Below are 19594 nucleotides of genomic sequence, written 5' to 3'. Positions count from 1 at the left end.
CTGGCCCCTCCACATGACGTCGCCCACATCCCGCGTCTGGGCAGCAAACATCCTCCATTTTAATGTGTTTCCCTGAGAATCCCAAAAAGTGGATTTACCACCCTAAAAAGCACTAGCTTATGGAGAGCACCCAGCAGGCAACCAGCAGAAGGAAGACATGGAGGCTCAAATGCGTTAAAGCAGTGGTCCCCAACCTTTTTATCACCGGGGACCACTCAACGCCTTTTACTGAGGCCCGGTAGGGGGGGTAGTTTACTCCTCTACTCTCAGCCACTGCCCTAACGCTCTCTGATCGCTATGGTAATGTTTAAACATCCCTTCAAAATAAGATACAGACACCCACAACAATGAAGTGTATTGTAAAGGGCTGGGGGGGATGAAGTAAAGGGGGGGGGAGAGAAGGCGTCCTTCAGGGCCCACCTCCAATTAGTCGAAGGACCACATGTGGTCCGCGGCCCACAGGTTGGGGATCGCTACGTTAAAGTCATCTGCAGCATCCCGCCCTCACTCCTGCCTCCCTCTCTCTTGTTCCCAGGGAGAAGAATTACTTTTGTTAAAATGGTGAACTTCCGAGCAGACACAAGTGTAGGCGATGCTAGAAATAAAAGAATATTTAATTCAACAAAGCGTGCCTCTTGGAAGTTCTCTTCTTCTCCCAACCAAAATCAGGAACAATATTAATTTACTAATTTATCAAAGGACTCGGCTGCTTCAGCACCCATGGAAGTAAATGGCGCCATAGACTAGAAGAACAAGAAGAAAAGTTGGTTCTTATATGCCGCTTTTCTCTCCCTGAAGAAGCCTCAAAGCGGCTTACAATCGCCTTCCCTTTCCTCTCCCCACAACAGACACCCTGTGAGGGAGGTGAGGCTGAGAGAGCCCTGATATTCCTGCTCAGTCAGAACAGTTTTCTCAGTGCCGTGGCGAGCCCAAGGTCACCCAGCTGGCTGCTTGTGGATAAGTGCGGAATCAAACTTGGCTTGCCAGATTAGAGGTCTGCACTCTTAACCACTAAACCAAGCTATAATGGGAATGTCAGTGTTCCTGCCTTTCCCAGGGCCTGGGGGGGGGGGTTGAGGTACAGACTCCAAACTGCTCTTCCATGACTCCCCTCCAAATCTCAAAATTTGGTCCAAGGGGTTCATATCTAGGGGCTCTTGAAGAGGATGCCCCCATCAGCTCCATTATATCCTATGGCAGTGGTCCCCAACTTTTTTATTACCGGGGACCACTCAACGCCGGGGACCACTCACCGGGGACCATTCAACGCCTTTTACTGAGGCCCGGTGGGGGGGGTAGTTTACTCCTCTACTCTCAACCACTGCCCTAGCGCTCTCTGATCGCTATGGTAATGTTTAAACATCCCTTCAAAATAAGATACAGACACGCCACAACAATGAACATAAGGAACATTTTACTTTCATGGAAATTTTAACTCATGAGAAGGCATTCTTCGGGGCCCACCTCCAATTAGTCAAAGGACCACATGTGGTCCGTGGCCCACAGATTGGGGATCGCTATCCTATGGGACTCTCCATTGGATATAATGGAGGCATGGGTCACCTTCTTCAGGAGCATCTAGGCTCGGGAATGTTGCCTTTCCTCCTAGGTCTTGGTCCCCAGGCCCCAGATCACCCTCATTGCTCTCTGTCAGGATTGTAGAATCTCTGTCATAAATTAGCCTGAGTTCCTCCATGTCAGTTATACTGCTTAATTGAACCTGGCGCCTGCTAGCCCCGGCCTTGTAGTTTGTAGCAATAAAATAGAATAGTGATGTTATTCTAACCTTATCTTGTTATGGGCACACAGGGTTGTTGTCAAATCTCTCAAGGATGGGAGTTTGGAATCCTGTTGTTGTTTCACATATGTCTTTTCTCACTAACCCCCCTCCTTGGGAACTGTCAAGTTTTGGGCGGGAGAAATGTATTGATAAGCTGAGGCAAATCTGGCTTCGAGTCAGATTTGACTTTCAGTCCAATGCGTATAGTGCTAATCAATAAAACTATTTTCTTTTGAATAAGTTTTGTTGTGAGTTTCCTGTGCGTCTGACATCAAGTCAAATCTCACAACTCCTTTCACCTGCAAAATGCAGGGCGAGGGACATACTTTTTCTGAGCAGGGAGAGGGCCTGGATTGGGACCTCTCCCAGGGCGACGGCGCGAGTGCCGGCCCGCACAGCTCGGGCATGATGCGGGCAATCTCGGGGACAACCCCGGGGCCCGAGGAATTTTTGGAACGACACGTCACCCAGCGCAGGCGATTGTCAAAATACGACCGCCCTACTGGGGACGAGAGGTGGCCGGAGCACCTGGGACTGCCTAGCTACGCGCTGGAGCCTGTGGGTGAGACACAGGACTTGCAGTACAAGCTGGACAGGGTGACTAACTGGCTGCAGGATCTTTCGGGTCGGTTGGATCCGGAGGAGAAGCGCCGAACGCAACGCCTGCTGAAGGAAGTGCGTGGTGGTGGTGCGCACGATACCAGCCTGCGACGAGTGAGTGGTGGGCTTGCACCGCGGGAGCACGGCATGGCGGACGCGCAAGCGGCAGCGGATGCTGAGGCGTTGGCCAGGGCCAGGGCGCAGCTGGAAATCGAGGCGGAGGCAGAGGCTCGAGCGAGAGAGCAACGCGAACAAGAAGGCGAGGGCGAGGAGCGAGAGGACGAAGGCGGCGCGGGCGGCGACGGAGCCGGAGGAGACGGTGCGGACGGAGGCGAGGACGCAGCGGCGGCGGCAGCAGCGGCGGCGGCAGTGGACGTTGCGGGAGCCGAGGCGGCGGCGGCAGCAGCGGCGCGCGAAGCGGCGCGAGCGGCAGCGCGAGCAGCGGAGGCAGCCCGGGTGGCGGAACGAGCAAGAGCAGCGGCGGGGAGAGGACGAGGCATCGGCCGCGGTGCAAGACCCCCAGCACCGGCCCCGGCACCGGCGGATTGGGGCCCGGGGCGCCTACCAGCCCACCTCCGGGGTGTGGAGATGCGGAGCACCTATAAATTCAAGGCTAAGTTTTCCGGAGACCCCTCCGATTTTCCTACGTTTCTGGTGCACCTCCAGGCCTACATGATGGAAATGGGGTTCACTTTCCAGGATGATGCTGAGAAAGTGCGCTTCGTGGGCCAAGCCCTAGAAGGCAAAGCAGCCAAGTGGTTTGTGGACTTGTACCGCTATCACCCCCAAGCCATTCGTGACTACAACCATTTCATGAGAGCCCTGCGCCAGATGTACGTGGAACCGTTCGAGCGAGAGACCGCGGAGAAGAAACTCAGGGCTCACCGGCAAGGGAAGTTGTCAGTGGTCGAGTACGCCAGGGAGTTTAAAGAGCTGGCTTCCTCGGTGCCGGACTGGACGGAGCCCCAACGTGTGCTGTCGTTTGTGGGGGGCCTCAATCCTACTCTGGCAGACAAATGCCTCCTCCTGGAAGACCCGCTTACAGTCGAAGGTTGGGTCCAATTGGCTGGGGAGATGGAAAATCGATTGGAGCGAGCTTCGATGGTGCAAGTCCTGGCAGGCAAAACCGTGGCGAAAACTTCCACCCCGGCGAAAACCAAGCCCCGAGCCAAGTTGGAGCCGTCTGAGCGCTCCCGGCGCATGGAAAAAGGGCTGTGCTTGGGTTGTGGCCAAGCGGGGCACTTTCTCGCAAACTGCCCCTCAAAAGCAACAGCGACCCCGAGGGCCGTGAGCAGCGCCCCACCGAAAGCCCAGCCTGCCAAGAAACCCACTCCCAAGAAAAGTGCCAAGTCTCTCCTGGCGCCGGTGACTGCCGTGCCAGCAGTGGACGACTCGGAGGAGGGAAGCGGGCTGGAGGACGAGGATCAAGCCGAGGAGCAGTCGGGAAACGAGGACGGTCTGCTGTAAAGGCGCCCCGCCAGCAGGCCGCCAACAGGGGCAAACGCGTGGTGAGTGATTCCCCCTTACTACTCCTACCTGCCAAGCTCTCCAACCCCAAGTCGGGGAAAACAGTGGGAGTCCGGTGTATCGTGGACTCAGGGTGCACCCAATCCCTGGTGAGCCCAGCACTGGCCGAGACTTTGGGGGTGGGAAAGGTGCCGCTGAGGGAACCCTTGCCCATCACCCAATTGGATGGGAAATGTGCTCCCGGAGGGGAGGCCACGGCGAAAACGCGCCCAATGGACTTGGACATAAAAAAACATTGGGAGCAAATCCAGCCTTTGGTAGCCCCTCATTCTGCCTTCCCTTGTGTGTTAGGGTTGGATTGGCTGAAGGAACATGACCCCCTAGTGAAGTGGAAAGAAGGGACCGTGGACTTTACCTCTCCCGCCTGCGAGCAGCACGCTCGACCGCGGGATTCCCCACTGACGGGGGTTGTGGCCGCTTTGGGATCGGGGGGGACAGCGCTCCCTCCTGAGTATCGAGACTTTGCTGATGTGTTCGCGGAGGTAGAGTGCAACCAACTGCCCCCCCACCGTAAAACTGACTGTGCCATTGAATTAAAGAAAGGGGAACCACTCCCCAAAGCCAAACTTTATTCCATGAGCCCCCGGGAAATGGCGGAGCTTAGGGAATTTTTGGATAAGAACTTGGCGAGGGGTTTTATTAGACCGGCCACATCTTCATTGGCGGCCCCGGTCCTTTTTGTAAAAAAGAAGGACGGTTCGCTGCGTTTGTGTACTGACTACCGTGGGTTGAATGCGGTCTCCACCTGCAATGCCTACCCGCTCCCCCTGATAAAAGACTTGTTGGGCCACTTGGGGAAGGCACGAATTTTTACAAAATTGGATTTGAGGGAAGCCTATTACCGAGTTCGGATCAAGAAGGGGCACGAATATCTAACGGCTTTTAACACCCCCCTGGGGCAATTTGAGTACACCGTAATGCCGTTCGGCCTCGCCGGCGCTCCGGGCGTGTTCATGAATATGATTAATGAAATTATGCATGATTTATTGTACCAAGGGGTGTTGGTTTACATTGATGATATTCTTGTGTATTCGGAGAATGTTGAGAGTCATGCTGATCTGGTACGCGAGGTGCTCAACCGCTTGCGAAAGCACCAATTGTTTGCTAAACTGTCTAAATGTGAGTTCCACCGCGATGCGGTGGAGTTTCTGGGGTTCCGTGTCTCCCAGGCGGGGATTGAGATGGACCCTGGCAAGGTGCGTGACTTGCTGGCTTGGGAACCTCCCCGCACCAGGAGGCAACTGCAAAGTTTCTTAGGGTTCGCTAATTTTTACAGGACTTTCATCCCCAATTTTGCCAAAGTGGCGCTGCCCCTCACTGACTTGTTGAAGACCAAACAAGGGGGAAAAACGGCGAGCCGCCCGGGGACGCCCCTTCTGTGGACTCCCCCCTGTCAAAACGCATTCGACAAACTAAAGTTATTGTTTACGTCCGAACCCGTACTGGCCCATGCTGACCCTTCTAAGCAATTTACTGTACAAGTGGATTCCTCGGACGTAGCAATGGGGGCCGTGATCCTCCAAGAGGGGGAGGACGGAAAGTTACACCCGCTGGCCTATCTGTCAAAGAAATTCTCAGGGGCAGAGCGAAATTGGGCAATTTGGGAAAAAGAGGCGGCTGCAGTAAAATTGGCCCTTTCCACCTGGAGGCATTGGCTAGAAGGATCCGCGATCCCATTTGTAGTCTGGACGGATCATAAAAACCTTCAGGCACTTAAGCAGCCCCGATCGCTTTCCGCCAAGCAAATGAGATGGGCAGAGTTTTTCGCCCGTTTCAACTTCTCCCTAAAGCATCTGCCGGGTAAAATGAACTTTTTGGCAGATGCATTATCGCGCCTGCCCCAGTACAACAGCAAACGAGACCCATTGGTGGACACCGTTTTCACTCCCGCCCAACTAGGGATGGCCGCTGTGACGCGCAGCCACGTAAAGACTGATACGCCCATCCCAGGGGGCTGGGTCCAGAAGGGGATGTCACAAGATCCGGAGTTTTGCTCCCTCCGCCCTGATCTGACGGAGAAGGGGGGGCTCTTTTTTAAGGGCGAGAGACTCTTTGTTCCTGTGGCGGCCAGGGGAAAAGTTTTGAAACTTTGCCACGACGCGAAAACTGCTGGACACTTTGGTTTTGTAAAAACTTTGCACCTAGTTAGGAGACAATATTGGTGGCCGTCCCTGCGCAAAGATGTGGAGAAATATGTGCAGGGATGCCCTGTTTGTATTGCCTCAAAACCGGTTGGAGGCAAGAAAAAGGGGCTATTGCAACCACAGCCCACCCCCTCTCGTCCATGGACAGATGTCACTATGGACTTTATTACGGACCTCCCTCCCAGCCATGGGAACACCGTTATATGGGTGGTAGTGGATGCTTTTTCCAAACAGGCTCACTTCATTCCCTGCACGGGGGTGCCTTCAGCACCAAAATTGGCTTCTCTTTTCATTGAACACGTGGTACGTCTGCACGGGATCCCGACACGTGTCCTGACGGATCGGGGCCCCCAGTTCGTTTCTAAGTTTTGGAGGGAACTCCTGAGACTTTTGGGGGTGGAGCAAGCCCTCACTTCAGGCTATCACCCTGAATCAAATGGCCAGACCGAAAGGGTAAACCAAGTCCTGGAACAGTACTTACGTTGTTTCATCAATCACCAGCAGGACAATTGGGTCTCTTTATTACCGATGGCTGAATTTGCCTACAACAATGGGGTTCACGCCTCAACTGGGGTATCACCTTTCAAAGTAGTGTATGGGACTGATTTAGCAACAGCCCCCACCTGGGAGCTCCACTCCACTGAGGCTCCTGACCTAAATAAATGGGCAGCCACCATCAGTACAGGTTGGCCAGAAATTGTAGCTAGCCTCAAGGAGGCAAAACAAGCCTATAAAGCTCAAGCGGATAAGAAAAGAGTACCTGCACCTGACTGGAAAGTGGGAGACCTGGCCTATTTGTCTACTAAGAACCTGAGGTGCCAACAGAAGTCAAAGAAACTTGGCCCTAAATACGTGGGGCCATTTAAAGTGATAAAACTGATTAATACTGTGACTGTTGAGCTAGCTTTACCAAAGACTTATAGGAATGTGCATCCGGTTTTTCATTCCAGCCTGCTGCGGAGAGCTCCGGTCCCTGACGAGTGGCACCCTCCTCCAGACCAGCCTGTGCCAATTTTCATCGATAAAGACACCCACTATGAAGTCAACCAAATTTTGGACTCTCGTTTGCATAAGGGTCGCCTTCAATATCTGGTCGATTGGAAAGATTTCCCCTCGGGGGACAAAGAGTGGGTGGAGGCAAGGAATGTGAAGGCACCCCGCCTCCTCCGGGCTTTCCATCGGGCATTCCCGGATTGTCCTCGCCCAGTAGATGCCGGCTAGATGGAGGAGTGAAGTTAGTTTTAATGCGGAGGGATGTCAGGATTGTAGAATCTCTGTCATAAATTAGCCTGAGTTCCTCCATGTCAGTTATACTGCTTAATTGAACCTGGCGCCTGCTAGCCCCGGCCTTGTAGTTTGTAGCAATAAAATAGAATAGTGATGTTATTCTAACCTTATCTTGTTATGGGCACACAGGGTTGTTGTCAAATCTCTCAAGGATGGGAGTTTGGAATCCTGTTGTTGTTTCACATATGTCTTTTCTCACTAACCCCCCTCCTTGGGAACTGTCAAGTTTTGGGCGGGAGAAATGTATTGATAAGCTGAGGCAAATCTGGCTTCGAGTCAGATTTGACTTTCAGTCCAATGCGTATAGTGCTAATCAATAAAACTATTTTCTTTTGAATAAGTTTTGTTGTGAGTTTCCTGTGCGTCTGACACTCTCCTCTGAACACCCTCAATTTCGTCCTTTTTGAAGTGAGGCCTCCAGAACTCCCCACAGTATTCCAGGTGGGATTTGACCCGTGCCATATACAGCACAACTATAAAATCTTGTGATTTTGATGTGATGCCTCTGTTGATACAGCCCAAGACCGCATTTGCCTTCTTTACCACCACATCACACTGTTTGCTCATATTTAGCTTACAGTCCACAAGTACCCCAAGATCATGTTCATACTGTATCTCCCATTTTTGTGACCCAGATATAGAACTCTTCACTTCTCCTTATTGAATTGCATCTTGTTCTCATTTGCCCACTTTTCCAGTGTGTTCAGATCTCGTTGAACTCTGTCTTCTGGGGAGTTCGCTACTCCTCCCAGTTTGGTGTCATCCACAAATTTAATGGGGAATCCCCCTACCCTCTCATCCAGATCACTGATAAAAATGCTCAAAAATACTGGACCCTGCTCGTGTCCCTCCACATTGATGAAGTACCACTGACATCCATTCTTTGTGTGTGGTTTTCTAGCCAGTTCCCTACCCATCTAACCATTTGAAAATCCAGTCCAGTGTACTTGTTAAAATGGCAGACTCGAATCTAAAGAACTGGGTTTGATTCCCCACTCCTCCATATGCAGCCAGCTAGGTGACCTTGGGCCAGTCACAGTTCTGTTCAAGCTCTGTCAGCCCCACCTACCTGTCAGGATGTCTGTGGTGGGGAGAGGAAGGGATAGGTGTTTGTTTGCCACTTTGAGACTCCTTTGGGTAGTGAAAAGCAGGGTATAAAAAACAGTTCTCCTTCTCCTCCTTTACTGAAACTGTGGCCACAGTAGGAGTCCTATGAGAGGGGACATGATAGCCCTCTTTAAGTATTTGAAAGGTGGTCACTTGGAGGAGGGCAGGATGCTGTTTCCGTTGGCTGCAGAGGAGAGGACACGCAGTAATGGGTTTAAACTACAAGTACAACAATATAGGCTAGATATCAGGAAAAAGTTTTTCACAGTCAGAGTAGTTCAGCAGTGGAATAGGCTGCCTAAGGAGGTGGTGAGCTCCCCCTCACTGGCAGTCTTCAAGCAAAGGTTGGATACACACTATTCTTGGATGTTTAGGATGCTTAGGGCTAATCCTGCATTGAGCAGGGGTTTGGACTAGATGGCCTGTATGGCCCCTTCCAACTCTATGATTCTGTGATTCTGTGATCCTTCAGGTCAATGTGCCAGGATTTCTTCGATCCTGTTCATGTCTTTGTAGGACTGTGAGAAAAGAGAAGGGTCCAGCATCTGTGTTGCATTTCTGTACCCAGGTCAATATCTTGTGCGGCGACTCCAGGAGGACGGTCCTCAACATGGCTTGGAGCTGGCCTTTGTTTGGAACCGGGATGCCAACAAACTGAAGGGGACGGTGCCAGCCGAGCTGCAGCTGGGAAAGCTGACCAAATTCTTGGAACGGTGATCTGGCAGACTTAGCCAGGCCTCTTTTGACATGGCCAGGACGGGTGGAAGGACATGCCAGGGAGCCACAGGCATGCATGTCCCAATGGATACCGGCAATTCCTGCAAATAAACAATGAGTTGGATCCAGTGATGTGTGAGCAGGAAGGAAAACACACTTTGTGCAGTTCCTCTTGCCCAAGCAGTAGTGGGATGACTGTGGCAATTCTTAACAAAAGAACAATTTGTTAAGCGATGGAATGTGAAACAGGCAATTTGCATGATTTCATACCGTTTGATTTGGAAATTGCATCATAAGAGATACCTATTTAACTTCCATGGGATCCAACCCACTATGTTCCCCGTGTGCGTATTTCAGGGCCAGGGCTCTCAACCCTGCCTAGGGAAATGCTGGGATATTTGGGGGGCAGTGCTTGGAGAGTGAGGGCAGAGTCTCATTGCTGGGAGACACTTTAGGAATTTCCATTAATCTCTATGGTTAAAGACCATAGGTACAATTGTGGAGTTGGAAGGGTTCTCCAGGGTCATCTAGTCCAACCCCCTGCACAGTGCAGGAACTCACAACTACCTGCCCACCCACAGTGACCCCCATTTCATGCCCAAGTGATCCCTCCATCAAAGTCTCCAGAATCCAGCCTGGCCTGGTGGGAATTCACCTGCCCACTCCCCAGTGGCAACCAGCAATTCCCTGGGTATGCAAAGAAAGGCCCCAAGAGACACACCCCTTCCTGCCCACCCACTCACCATCTGCCTAAGTTCATAAAATCAGCACTTCTGTCAGATGATTAGTCTCCACCACCTCCCGAGGAAGCTTGTTCCACTGAGGAGCCACTCTAACTGTCAGGAACTTCTTCCAGATGTTTAGCCGATAATCCTTTTGCATTCATTTCACACCATTGGTTCTGGTACTGGGGATATTCCTAGAGCCTCACAATGGCAGCCATTTTTTCCTCCTGCTGTTCTATTTCTCAAGGCTGTGAGTTTGAGGCTGGGGCTGGAGAATTTTCTGCTGGACCTGGGCAGCTGGGAAACCGATTCAGGACCAGCTCATATATCTATGATTCTCCCTCCCTCAATTTATGCAGATTTTGGGAGGCTGTTTAAGTAGAAGGAATGCCGGCATGTGTCCATCATTCTAATCCAGTCTTTCCCCGCCTTTCCTCTTTCCAAAGCTGTGCTGACATCATTGTCGAAGTGGCTCATCCCTGCATTGCCCAAACTCATGGGGAGTCCTTCCTCAAAGCTGCAGATTTCATGGTGAGGGTTCCAACTGCATCTCCCTACCCACTGATTGGAAAGCAAATGTACCTCATGGGGTTGGGGGTTGCCCTTGATCAGGTTCTGTATATTCCCACCTCCTCTCTTGAAAGTGCATTGAAAGAGGATTGAACATGCATTATTTAGTGCAGGGGTAGTCAAACTGCGGCCCTCCAGATGTCCATGGACTACAATTCCCAGAAGCCCCTGCCTGCATTCGCTGGCAGGGGCTTCTGGGAATTGTGGTCCATGGACATCTGGAGGGCCGCAGTTTGACTACCCCTGATTTAGTGTGTGTAAAGGTGCCCTGTGCGACGATGTTGCTCTGGGCAGGGGGTGATGGTTTTGTGATTACACCAGCCAATCAGCCTTCTGCATCATCAGATGGGGGAGGCGGATTGGACTCTGGAGAAGAGGCCAGGGCTCGGTGGCAGAGCATCAGCAAGTTCCGGGTTCGATCCCCGGCATCTTCAGCTGCAAGGATCAGGTACTAGATGCCGTGAAAGACTCTTTACCGGAACAAAATCTGAGTCCAACGGCACCGTTGAGACCAGCAAAGTTTTAATCTAGGTGTGAGCTTTCATGGGCACACACACTTCCTCAGACACCTCCACACTGCCACAAATTTTGTTAGCCTTTAATGTGCTCCTGGACTTTTGCCCGTTTCTACAGTATGAGGCAGTTTCATGTTCAGCCACCTGGCAAGGACTTGTGGCTCAGTGGCAGAGGGCCCCAGGCTCAGTCCTCAGCATTTCCAGCTAAAGGTGCCGGCAACCTGAGCAGTCAAGACCGCCATGGAGAGGCCAAGGGCCTGACTCCCGTGTTCTCGCTTGCTTGCTTCTTTGTCCTCCTGGTGCCTCCGCATTCTCCCCGCTGAACCCTTTCTCCTCACTTCTCCACGGCTTTTCGCTGTATATCTCTTGTCATTATTTGGCACAAGTTAGGAACCTAAGGGCTACGCTGCAAAAAAAAAAGGATAAAATCAAATATTTATTATAATTATGTGCATGTAATAAAAGTTTAAAACACTGATGAAATCTCATTGGTGTATACCAGGGGTAGTCAAACTGCGGCCCTCCAGATGTCCATGGACTACAATTCCCAAGAGCCCCTGCCAGCATTTGCTGGCAGGGGCTCCTGGGAATTGTAGTCCATGGACATCTGGAGGGCCGCAGTTTGACTACCCCTGGTGTATACTGTGTACAGCAAGTACAGGATCCACATTCTTCTGCTCAGCACAAAAGAATGCCCTTTGAAGGAGAGTCGGGCAACACTGAAGAGAGGGGTGGCTTTTGAGCAATATTTCACAATGAGGGTTCCATATTAGACAGTCTTATATTCAACACATATCAGCTGGAGCTTCAGTTACGAGATTGTTTAAACCTCGCAAGGCCTAATATTATATAGTTCTATACTGTACAAGTGCATTTAAACTTATTTGACCACTGAGAAGACCCTGTAGGGGTCTGGCTTTTGTTCCTTAATGTGGATTTTGTACTTGCTGTACTACTTAGTATATACAATGGAGATTTTAAACTTTTATTATTTAACTTTTATTATGTACATTTAATTATAATACGTATTTGGATTTTAAACTCTCTCTCTCTCTCTCTCTCTCTCTCTCTCTCTCTCTCTTTCTTGGCAGTTCAACCTTTAGGTTCCTAACTTGGCTTTTCAATTTGGGCTCTTGTTTCCCTCTTTGGCTGTTTCCTCAGGGCTCCACCATCAACCGCTGACCACCTTTATTTGCCCCTTAGGTGGGGTCTCCGACAGCCTTGGCCGATGCAGAGACAGAGCTGAAACTGCGCAAAGTTGCACAGCAGTCTGGGCACACCCTCTATATCCCCAGCGGAGCCCTGTGGGGCGGGCAAGACATCCAGAGGATGGACGAAAGAGGGATGCTTCAGGTTAGATCCCCGGAGAGGGGTGGTGGAAGAGATGGCGGGAAAGGTGGCAATGATTGAGCCTGCTCATGGGGGGGGGGGATGAGGGAGAATCGTAGAATCAGTTGGAAGGGGCCTCCAGTCCAATCCCCTGCACAACCCCCTGTCCAACCCCCTGCACAATGCAGGACACTCACAACTACCTGCCCACCCACAGTGACCCCAGTTGCATGCCCACATGATCCTCCCCCCACCAAAAATCTCCAGAATCCAGCCTGGCCTGGAGGAGATTCACCTACCATCCCACAGTGGAGATCAGCAGTTCCCTGGGTATGCAAGGAAGGACCACAAGAGACAGACACAGGCACATCCCTTCCTGCCCACCCACTCACAACCTCCCTAAGTTAATAAAATCAGCATTTCTCTCAGATGACTATCTAGCCTCTGTTTAAAAACTTCCAAAGATGGAGAATTCATCACCTCCTGAGGAAGCTTGCTCCACTGAAGTACTGCTCTAACTGTCAGGAACTTTTTCTGGATGTTTAGCTTAAAATTCTTTTCAATTTCAGCCCATTGGTTCTGGTCTGACCTTCTGGGGGAACAGAAAACAACGCTGCTCCATCTTCTGTATGACAACCCTTCAAGTATTTGAAGATGGTTATATCACCTTTTAGTTGTCTTCTCTCCAGGCTAAACAGACCAAGCTCCCTCAGCCTTTCCTCATAGGACTTGTTCTCCAAACCCCTCTCCATCTTTATAGCCCTCCTCTGGACACGCTCCAGTTTCTCTACATCTTTCTTCTGTTGTGGTGCCCAAAACTGAACACAGTTCTCTAAGTGGGGTGTAACCACAGCAGACTAAAGCGGTACCATCACCTCGCATGATCTGAACACTATTCTTCTTTTGATACAGGCCAAAATCCCATTGGTGTCACCAAGTCACACTGCTGACTCATGTTCAGTGTATGGTCTACGAAGACCCCCAGATCCTTTTCAAATATTCTACTACCAAAACAAGTCTCACCCATCCTATAGTGATGCATTAGATTTTTCCTACCTAAATGCAGAACTTTACATTTTTCAGTACTGAAATTCATTTTAGCCCAGTTTTCCTGCCTGTCAAGATCATCCTGTATCTTGAGTCTGTCTTCTGGTGTGTTTGCTACCCCCTCTGCAACAACAAAATTGTGTGTTCCCATTTGCCAGCAGGAGGGGCTGTGGCTCAGTAGTAGAGCCTCTGCTTAGCATGTAGAAGGTCCCAGGTTCAATCCCTAGCATCTCCAGTTAAAGGATCCAGTGAAGTGAGAGAATTCTCTCTGAGATGCTGGAGAGTCTGGAGTATACAATCCTGTCTTTCAGGGACCGATGGACCAGTTCAGTAGAAGACAGCTCCAGTTCTTACCTACAGTCACACTGGCCCTCTGCATTGCAATCCATTATTTCAGTGGGGCCAATTTCACACATTCGAATCAGACTCATTCTGCAGGGGCTGTCCTGGGATGGGCTGCTTGTATTATTTTATATATTATATATATATATATATATTATATATTTTATATATACACACACACATATACATATAAATTTTATTTTCAGAAAATAGAATACAAAATAATAGATGAACCTTGCATTTGACTTTAATCATTACATCTTCCCTCTACAGCCATAAAACTAAAATGGGAAATGGGAAATGTTTAACAGCAGTCTTTAAATTCTGAGATAAACTTTACCTTTTATCATGCATCATATAGCTATTTTGTTTAAAGCTTAATAAGAAACTTATTTTTTTACTATTCTCTTTATAACATTAAGTCCTACAGGGAAAGGCTGAGAGCCTTGGGAATGTTCAGCCTGGAGGAGGCTGAGAGGGGACATGATAGCTCTCTTTAGGTATCTGAAAGGTTGTCACTGGGAGGAGGGCAGGGAAAGGTTCCTGTTGGCAGCAGAGGAGAGGATCTACAGTAATGGCATTAAACTATATGTAGAACAATCTTTAATATTTATTTATTTATATTTATATACCGAAGGCTCGGGGCGGTTTACAGGGAACAGGAAACAGATACATATCACATGAGGAACACATGTGACAACAGCAACAGTACAACAACAATAACCCCAACATGATAACAGTAATAACATGAACTGCAAAGGAGCCTCAGCTCAACTCCCACCGGGACCCAGTGCGCCAGGCAGACTAGTGGTGGTTATAATAGGAGTGGGGGGGGGGGGGCTGAGGGCCAATTGGAAGCGAGGGTCCGGGTCAACCTCAACCAAATGCCTGGTGGAGGAGCTCCCTTTTGCAGGCCCTGCGGAACTGTTTAGGTTCAGTTAGATATTGGGGGGGGGGAAGAGATTTCACAGTCAGAGTAGTGAAATCAGCTGCCTAAGGAGGTGGTGAGTTCCCCCTCACTGGTGGTCTTTAAGCAGCAACTGGACAGATACTGATCCTGGATGCTTTTAGTTGCTCCTTTATTGAGTGGGGGGGTTAGACTAGATGTCCTTTATGGACAGCGGGGGTGGGGGTTAGACTAGATGTCCTTTATGGACACTTCCAGCTCTAGGATTCTATTATTCTAATTTTCAATATTTTTGTCCAGAATCAATTTCATATACCTAAACTGTCTTGTCTGTTAACATTTAGGGTTGCAAGTATTCTTAGAATTGTTGTCATTCCTTATAAAGTAGTATCAGTTTACTAGCTACTTAATAAAGGAACTTGTGCAATGAAGCACTGGCCACTCCCCATCTAAATGGCCAGGAGCCCGACTGCGATGTCTCTAATTCTCGTTTCTCCCTATTCTAGGCACTGACAGTCACCATGGTGAAGCACCCAAACAGCTTCCGCTTGGGCGGGCACCTCGGGGAGCTGGCACAGCATGCCCGGCAGGAGCGCACTGTGCTGTACAATGGGCCTGTACGAGGACTGTGTCCCCTGGCCCCAAACAATGTCAACACCATGGCCGCCGCCTGTCTGGCTGCCCCTAGTCTGGGCTTTGACGGTGTGCAGGGGCACCTGGTAGCTGACCCTGAGTGAGTCCCGGACCTTCCCTTCTGGCATGCGGGGATGCCGGCACAAGCCGCTGATCAAGCCCCCTTCTTTCTTCAGTCAGACTCATTGCCGTTCTGTTTTGCAGCCTCCCTGACTACCATGTGGTGGAGGTGGAGGCAACTGGGCCGGGTGGCTTCTCTGTCCACACAAGGCGCAAGAACCCAGCTGCCTGCGGGGCCGTCACAGGGACAGCCACCTTTGCCGCTTTCTGGAGCAGCCTGCTGGGTGAGTAAGAAGCCCCTGAATCTCCTTCCTGAGGGTCTAATCCTGAACAGCTCTAATCCTGAACCTGCCCCTCGCCAGTTCTCAATCCCATGGCTTCTTAAAAATCACTAGCCCGATTTTCTCTCTCAATCCGTTTGCTGCTTTCAGCAGGAATCCCCTCAGCAAAGCACTCCTGTTCCCAACCGTTGCTCAAACAGAAAACTGAGGGGAGGAGAGATGTCCTTAATGTCACCACTGGTTAAAACCTGATAATGCCACCACCACTCCAGGAACTGGCTAAGATCTGCAAAATCTTTGCATAATCATGATGTCACTTCCAGGTTTTGTCATTTTGACCTGTCTATATATCCTTTTTCTCATGATTTGATTTGCCAGCCCTGGGTTAGAGAATGCCTAGAGATTTGGAGGATAAAGTGTGATGCTACAGAGTCCACATGCCAAAGCAGCTATTTTCTCCAGGGGAACCAATCTTGGTCATCTAGAGCAGGGGTCCCCTACCCCCGGTCTGCTGCCTGGTACCGGGCCGCAAAGGCCATCGTACCGGGCCACCAGCAGCCGCGCCTGCCTCCCCCCCCCCTGCAGCGAGAGGTAGGGAAAGAGGCCGGCGCGGCAGCTGGTGCGGCAGGCGGCGCGCCAGCGACGCTAACGTGCACGCGCGGAACTGCCGCGCATGCACGTTTGCGCCCCTGGTGGCCAAAATGCGCATGTGCGGCAGTTCCGCGCGTGCACGTTTTTGAGCAACTGCGGCAGCCGGGCCGCTGGCTCTCCCCCACCCCCGGAGGCGGTCCCCGACCAGATGAAGGTTGGGGACCGCTGATCTAGAGCTCAATTGTTAGAGCAAGAGACCTTCAGATCTCACCAGCAGTCTTCAAGCAGTGGCTGGACAGATACTTATTAGGCTGGTCCTTGAGCAGGAGGTTGGAGTAGATGGCCTGCATGGCCCCTTCCAACTCTATGATTCTAGGTGCTACCTTGAGGTTGACAACCCGAGGGCAGATGGAAATGGAAAAGCTATCTAGACTTTGACTGTCTCTTCTGCTGTCCTTTGAACAGTATGTCACGGGCACGGAGGTCGAGTTTATCTCTGCTGAGAAGGCGTATCCTTCTCAAGAAGACACATAGAAGATACCTGTCGGTGCTGGAGAAGCCGTTACGTGTTGTTGAGGGGGAAAGAGGGAAGGAGGTGCCTCTTCCCTCCCATTCCTTGCTATCTGCCTTCAGCCATTCATCCTAGAAGAACAGAGAGGCACCCCTCTCGTCTGTATCCTTAAAAGATAGGGTTTTTTCTTCCCCTATCACAGCCAACTAATCTCTTCCCTCACACACAAACTATATAAATATCCTTTTACGCTGCAATGAAGGGAGCACATAAGGGCTGCCAACTCCAGCTTTAGAAATGTCTGGAGTTAAAGGGAAGATGCTGGGGAGGGAGCTCAGCAGAGATGTGATGCTGTGTGTTAAGTCTGCTCTCTAAAGCTGCCTGTTTCTTCCCAGGGAAGTGACCTGTAGTCTGGAGATAAACTGCAGATTTGGAAGCCTTAGGAGCAAGACCCACAGAGCTTGCCCTTGGAAAGAAAACCATTAGACAAGATTCCTTCTCCTCGTACAGATGTGCTCAACCTCCCAGGGGGTTCAGAACATTTTGCCCCAAATGCTCCAATAATCCAAGGAGCCTTTGGGGCAACCTCCGCCACAACACATGCTCTTATGCAGGGGTAGTCAAACTGTGGCCCTCCAGGGGCTCATGGGAATTGTAGTTCATGGACATCTGGAGGGCCACAGTTTGACTCCCCCTGCTCTTATGCATCTTCACTCTAGTCTAGCCCTTTTCATCCTTTTGACCATGGCGGTACCACTAAAATACTTTTCAGGCTTCAAGGTCCCAGGAAGTTATTTCAGCTGGCCATGCCTCCCAGCCACACCCCTGGAAGTGGGAGGAGCAAAGGTTTAAATGGCAGGGGCCCCTCCCATTCCTACCCCCTCCAAGTCCATCATTGGCTACTTTGGGAGGGCACTGATCAACCTACCCAAATATGGGTAGAATTTTGTAAAAAAAAAAAAAAATTAAACACTGAGGTCCCTCCCCTCCCCAAATCCCACCCACTCCAGGCTCCGCCTCCAAAGTCTCCAGAGCTGGCAGTAATTGTTCTCAAAATCCTGCCTCCCACCTAGACCCCCTCTGTGTCCCACTAGTGGCATTGGGAGTGCCCATTCCAGATTGAGATTTGGGGGAGGGGAGAGCTTGTGGATGGAAGCATTTCAGGAAGAGAGGGATTTCATCATGGTATAATATTATAGAGGTCACCTTCCAAAGCAGCCATTAAATCCAGGGAGATTGATTTATGTAGTCTAAAGATCAGTTATAATTCTGGGAGGTCTCCAGGCCCTATCTGAAGGTTGGCAACCCTCTGTAGACCAGATTAAGACCCACTGCTATAGACCAGCAATCCCTTATTTGGCACCCGCCACTGGGGCTCAACTCCCCCTTTTACAGCCTGTAACCAGAGATTAATCTGGGACCTTCAGCATGCCAAGCAAATGCTTGACCACTTCGCCACAGCTCCTCTCACCCAGGCAGCCATTTTGTCATTGGCTGCACATCCCCGGCAGCCATTTTGTGGTGGTGCCCATAATTGGGTCCCCTGCTCTAGGGAATGAGGAGTTGACAGGATCTTTCATTATCATTTGAGAGAGACCAGGGTGCAAATCCAGCATGCCTCCTTGGACATTTATGCTAAATAAAAAAGCCTCAGAAGTCCAGTGTGAATGACTCTCTCTGCTCCTTTTCTTTTTTCTCTCTCTCTACCCCCTCTCCTTTTTTAAAGCTCATTATACTTTAAATTGCATTTGTATTTCATGCCTTGACGTATTTTGATCAGGGCTGTCATCCGATTAAAGGCGTCGTGAGTTGATCAAAAGGCTTTTAATTGATTAATTTAACTGATTGAACACCACAGCCCTGGTTTTATTTTTAATCTCAAGCAAGTGAGAGGCAGGTGAGAAGTGTCACAAAGTGTTGTGATTGTTTGGTTGACTTGGGAGGGGGGGGACACACACCCTAAAGTTCGATTTGTGTGGGCGTTGCTTCTTGCAGTGAATGTGTGGTAGGAACAAACCTAAACAGCAGGCCTACTCGGAAGTAAGTCCTCATCCGAGGGGTACAGCCTGCATCTTGCGCTACGCAGTTCAGCATCTGCGGTGGGGTTTCTGTAAGACACAGAGGTTCTCTGTATGTAATATGTGCGTAGGTTGCCAATGACATGTCAATACAGCCATGCTTGATAAATTAAAACAAATCACAGCCCCACAAAGCATAACAGATGTCTCTTTTTTCAAACACTGCAGAGTACAGGGAGCAATTCCAGCAGGGAGCCTACTACAAAGAGGTGGGGAGACTGGGAGGGGGGGGATATTGTGCAGCTCTTACCAGATTGCTGTCGCTAAAGAAGTGTTGAGTTCATAATGAGGTTGTCAAAGAGTGAAGGATGTTGCCCCCCCCCCACATCTTCCATTTTCCAGCTTCCTGGATCAGTGCCTTAAGCTCCCCCATCCCACCCTGTTTTGCCTGCCAGTAGATCTGACATTAACAACTGCTAGGCAGGCAGAAATTTAACAGAGGTGGCATCCACTTGCATGGAGATGCAGTAATAAAGATGTGCTTTCCAAAGCTTTTTGATGGTTTTAACCTCCTCACCAGTGTGATATAGTGGGCAGAGTGTCAGGCTAAGAGCTGGGCCCTTGCTGTTCCCACTCTCTCATTGTATCCTGCTTTAAGAAGGCAAAGAAGAGTTGGGTTTTATATGCCACTTTTCTGTACCAGGAGTCTCAAAACAGCTTGCAATCAGCTTCCCTTTCCCCTCTCCATAACAGACACCCTGTGGGGAGGTGAGGCTGCGAGACCCATGAGACTACTGCTGAGTCAGAACAGCTTTATCAGTACTGTGATGAGTCCAAGATCACCCAGCTAGCTGCATGTGGGGGAGTGGGGAATCAAACCCAGCTTGCCAGATCAGAAGTCCA

At 50.3% G+C, this 19594-nt stretch overlaps 2 protein-coding genes across 4 annotated transcripts in view; both read left to right on the top strand.

Annotated features, from left to right (window-relative positions):
• ASPDH (aspartate dehydrogenase domain containing) overlaps positions 1-18492 on the top strand; it is a 31435-nt gene extending 12943 nt beyond the window's left edge. For 2 of the 3 annotated variants that reach the window (XM_077313906.1, XM_077313907.1), the window contains exons 3-8: positions 9014-9158; positions 10334-10418; positions 12176-12325; positions 15104-15330; positions 15435-15574; positions 16628-18492. In XM_077313906.1, the coding sequence (XP_077170021.1) occupies positions 9014-9158; positions 10334-10418; positions 12176-12325; positions 15104-15330; positions 15435-15574; positions 16628-16665 (785 nt within the window). In that variant the 3' untranslated portion in view covers positions 16666-18492. The remainder of the gene's footprint in view (positions 1-9013; positions 9159-10333; positions 10419-12175; positions 12326-15103; positions 15331-15434; positions 15575-16627) is intronic. The other variant, XR_013226970.1, reaches the window with a different exon arrangement.
• LOC143825680 (uncharacterized) lies at positions 1221-7120 on the top strand. Its single transcript, XM_077313905.1, has 2 exons — positions 1221-3888; positions 7002-7120. The coding sequence occupies exon 1, from the start codon at positions 2087-2089 to the stop codon at positions 3845-3847; it is 1761 nt and encodes a 586-aa protein (XP_077170020.1). The 5' UTR covers positions 1221-2086; the 3' UTR covers positions 3848-3888; positions 7002-7120.
• Positions 18493-19594: the final 1102 nt, after the last annotated feature.

This window comes from Paroedura picta, chromosome 16 (genome assembly GCF_049243985.1).
Source record: "Paroedura picta isolate Pp20150507F chromosome 16, Ppicta_v3.0, whole genome shotgun sequence".
Lineage (NCBI taxonomy): Eukaryota > Metazoa > Chordata > Lepidosauria > Squamata > Gekkonidae > Paroedura > Paroedura picta.
Note: the sequence above shows the minus strand (reverse complement) of the source record. Positions and strands in the feature narration are given on the sequence as shown.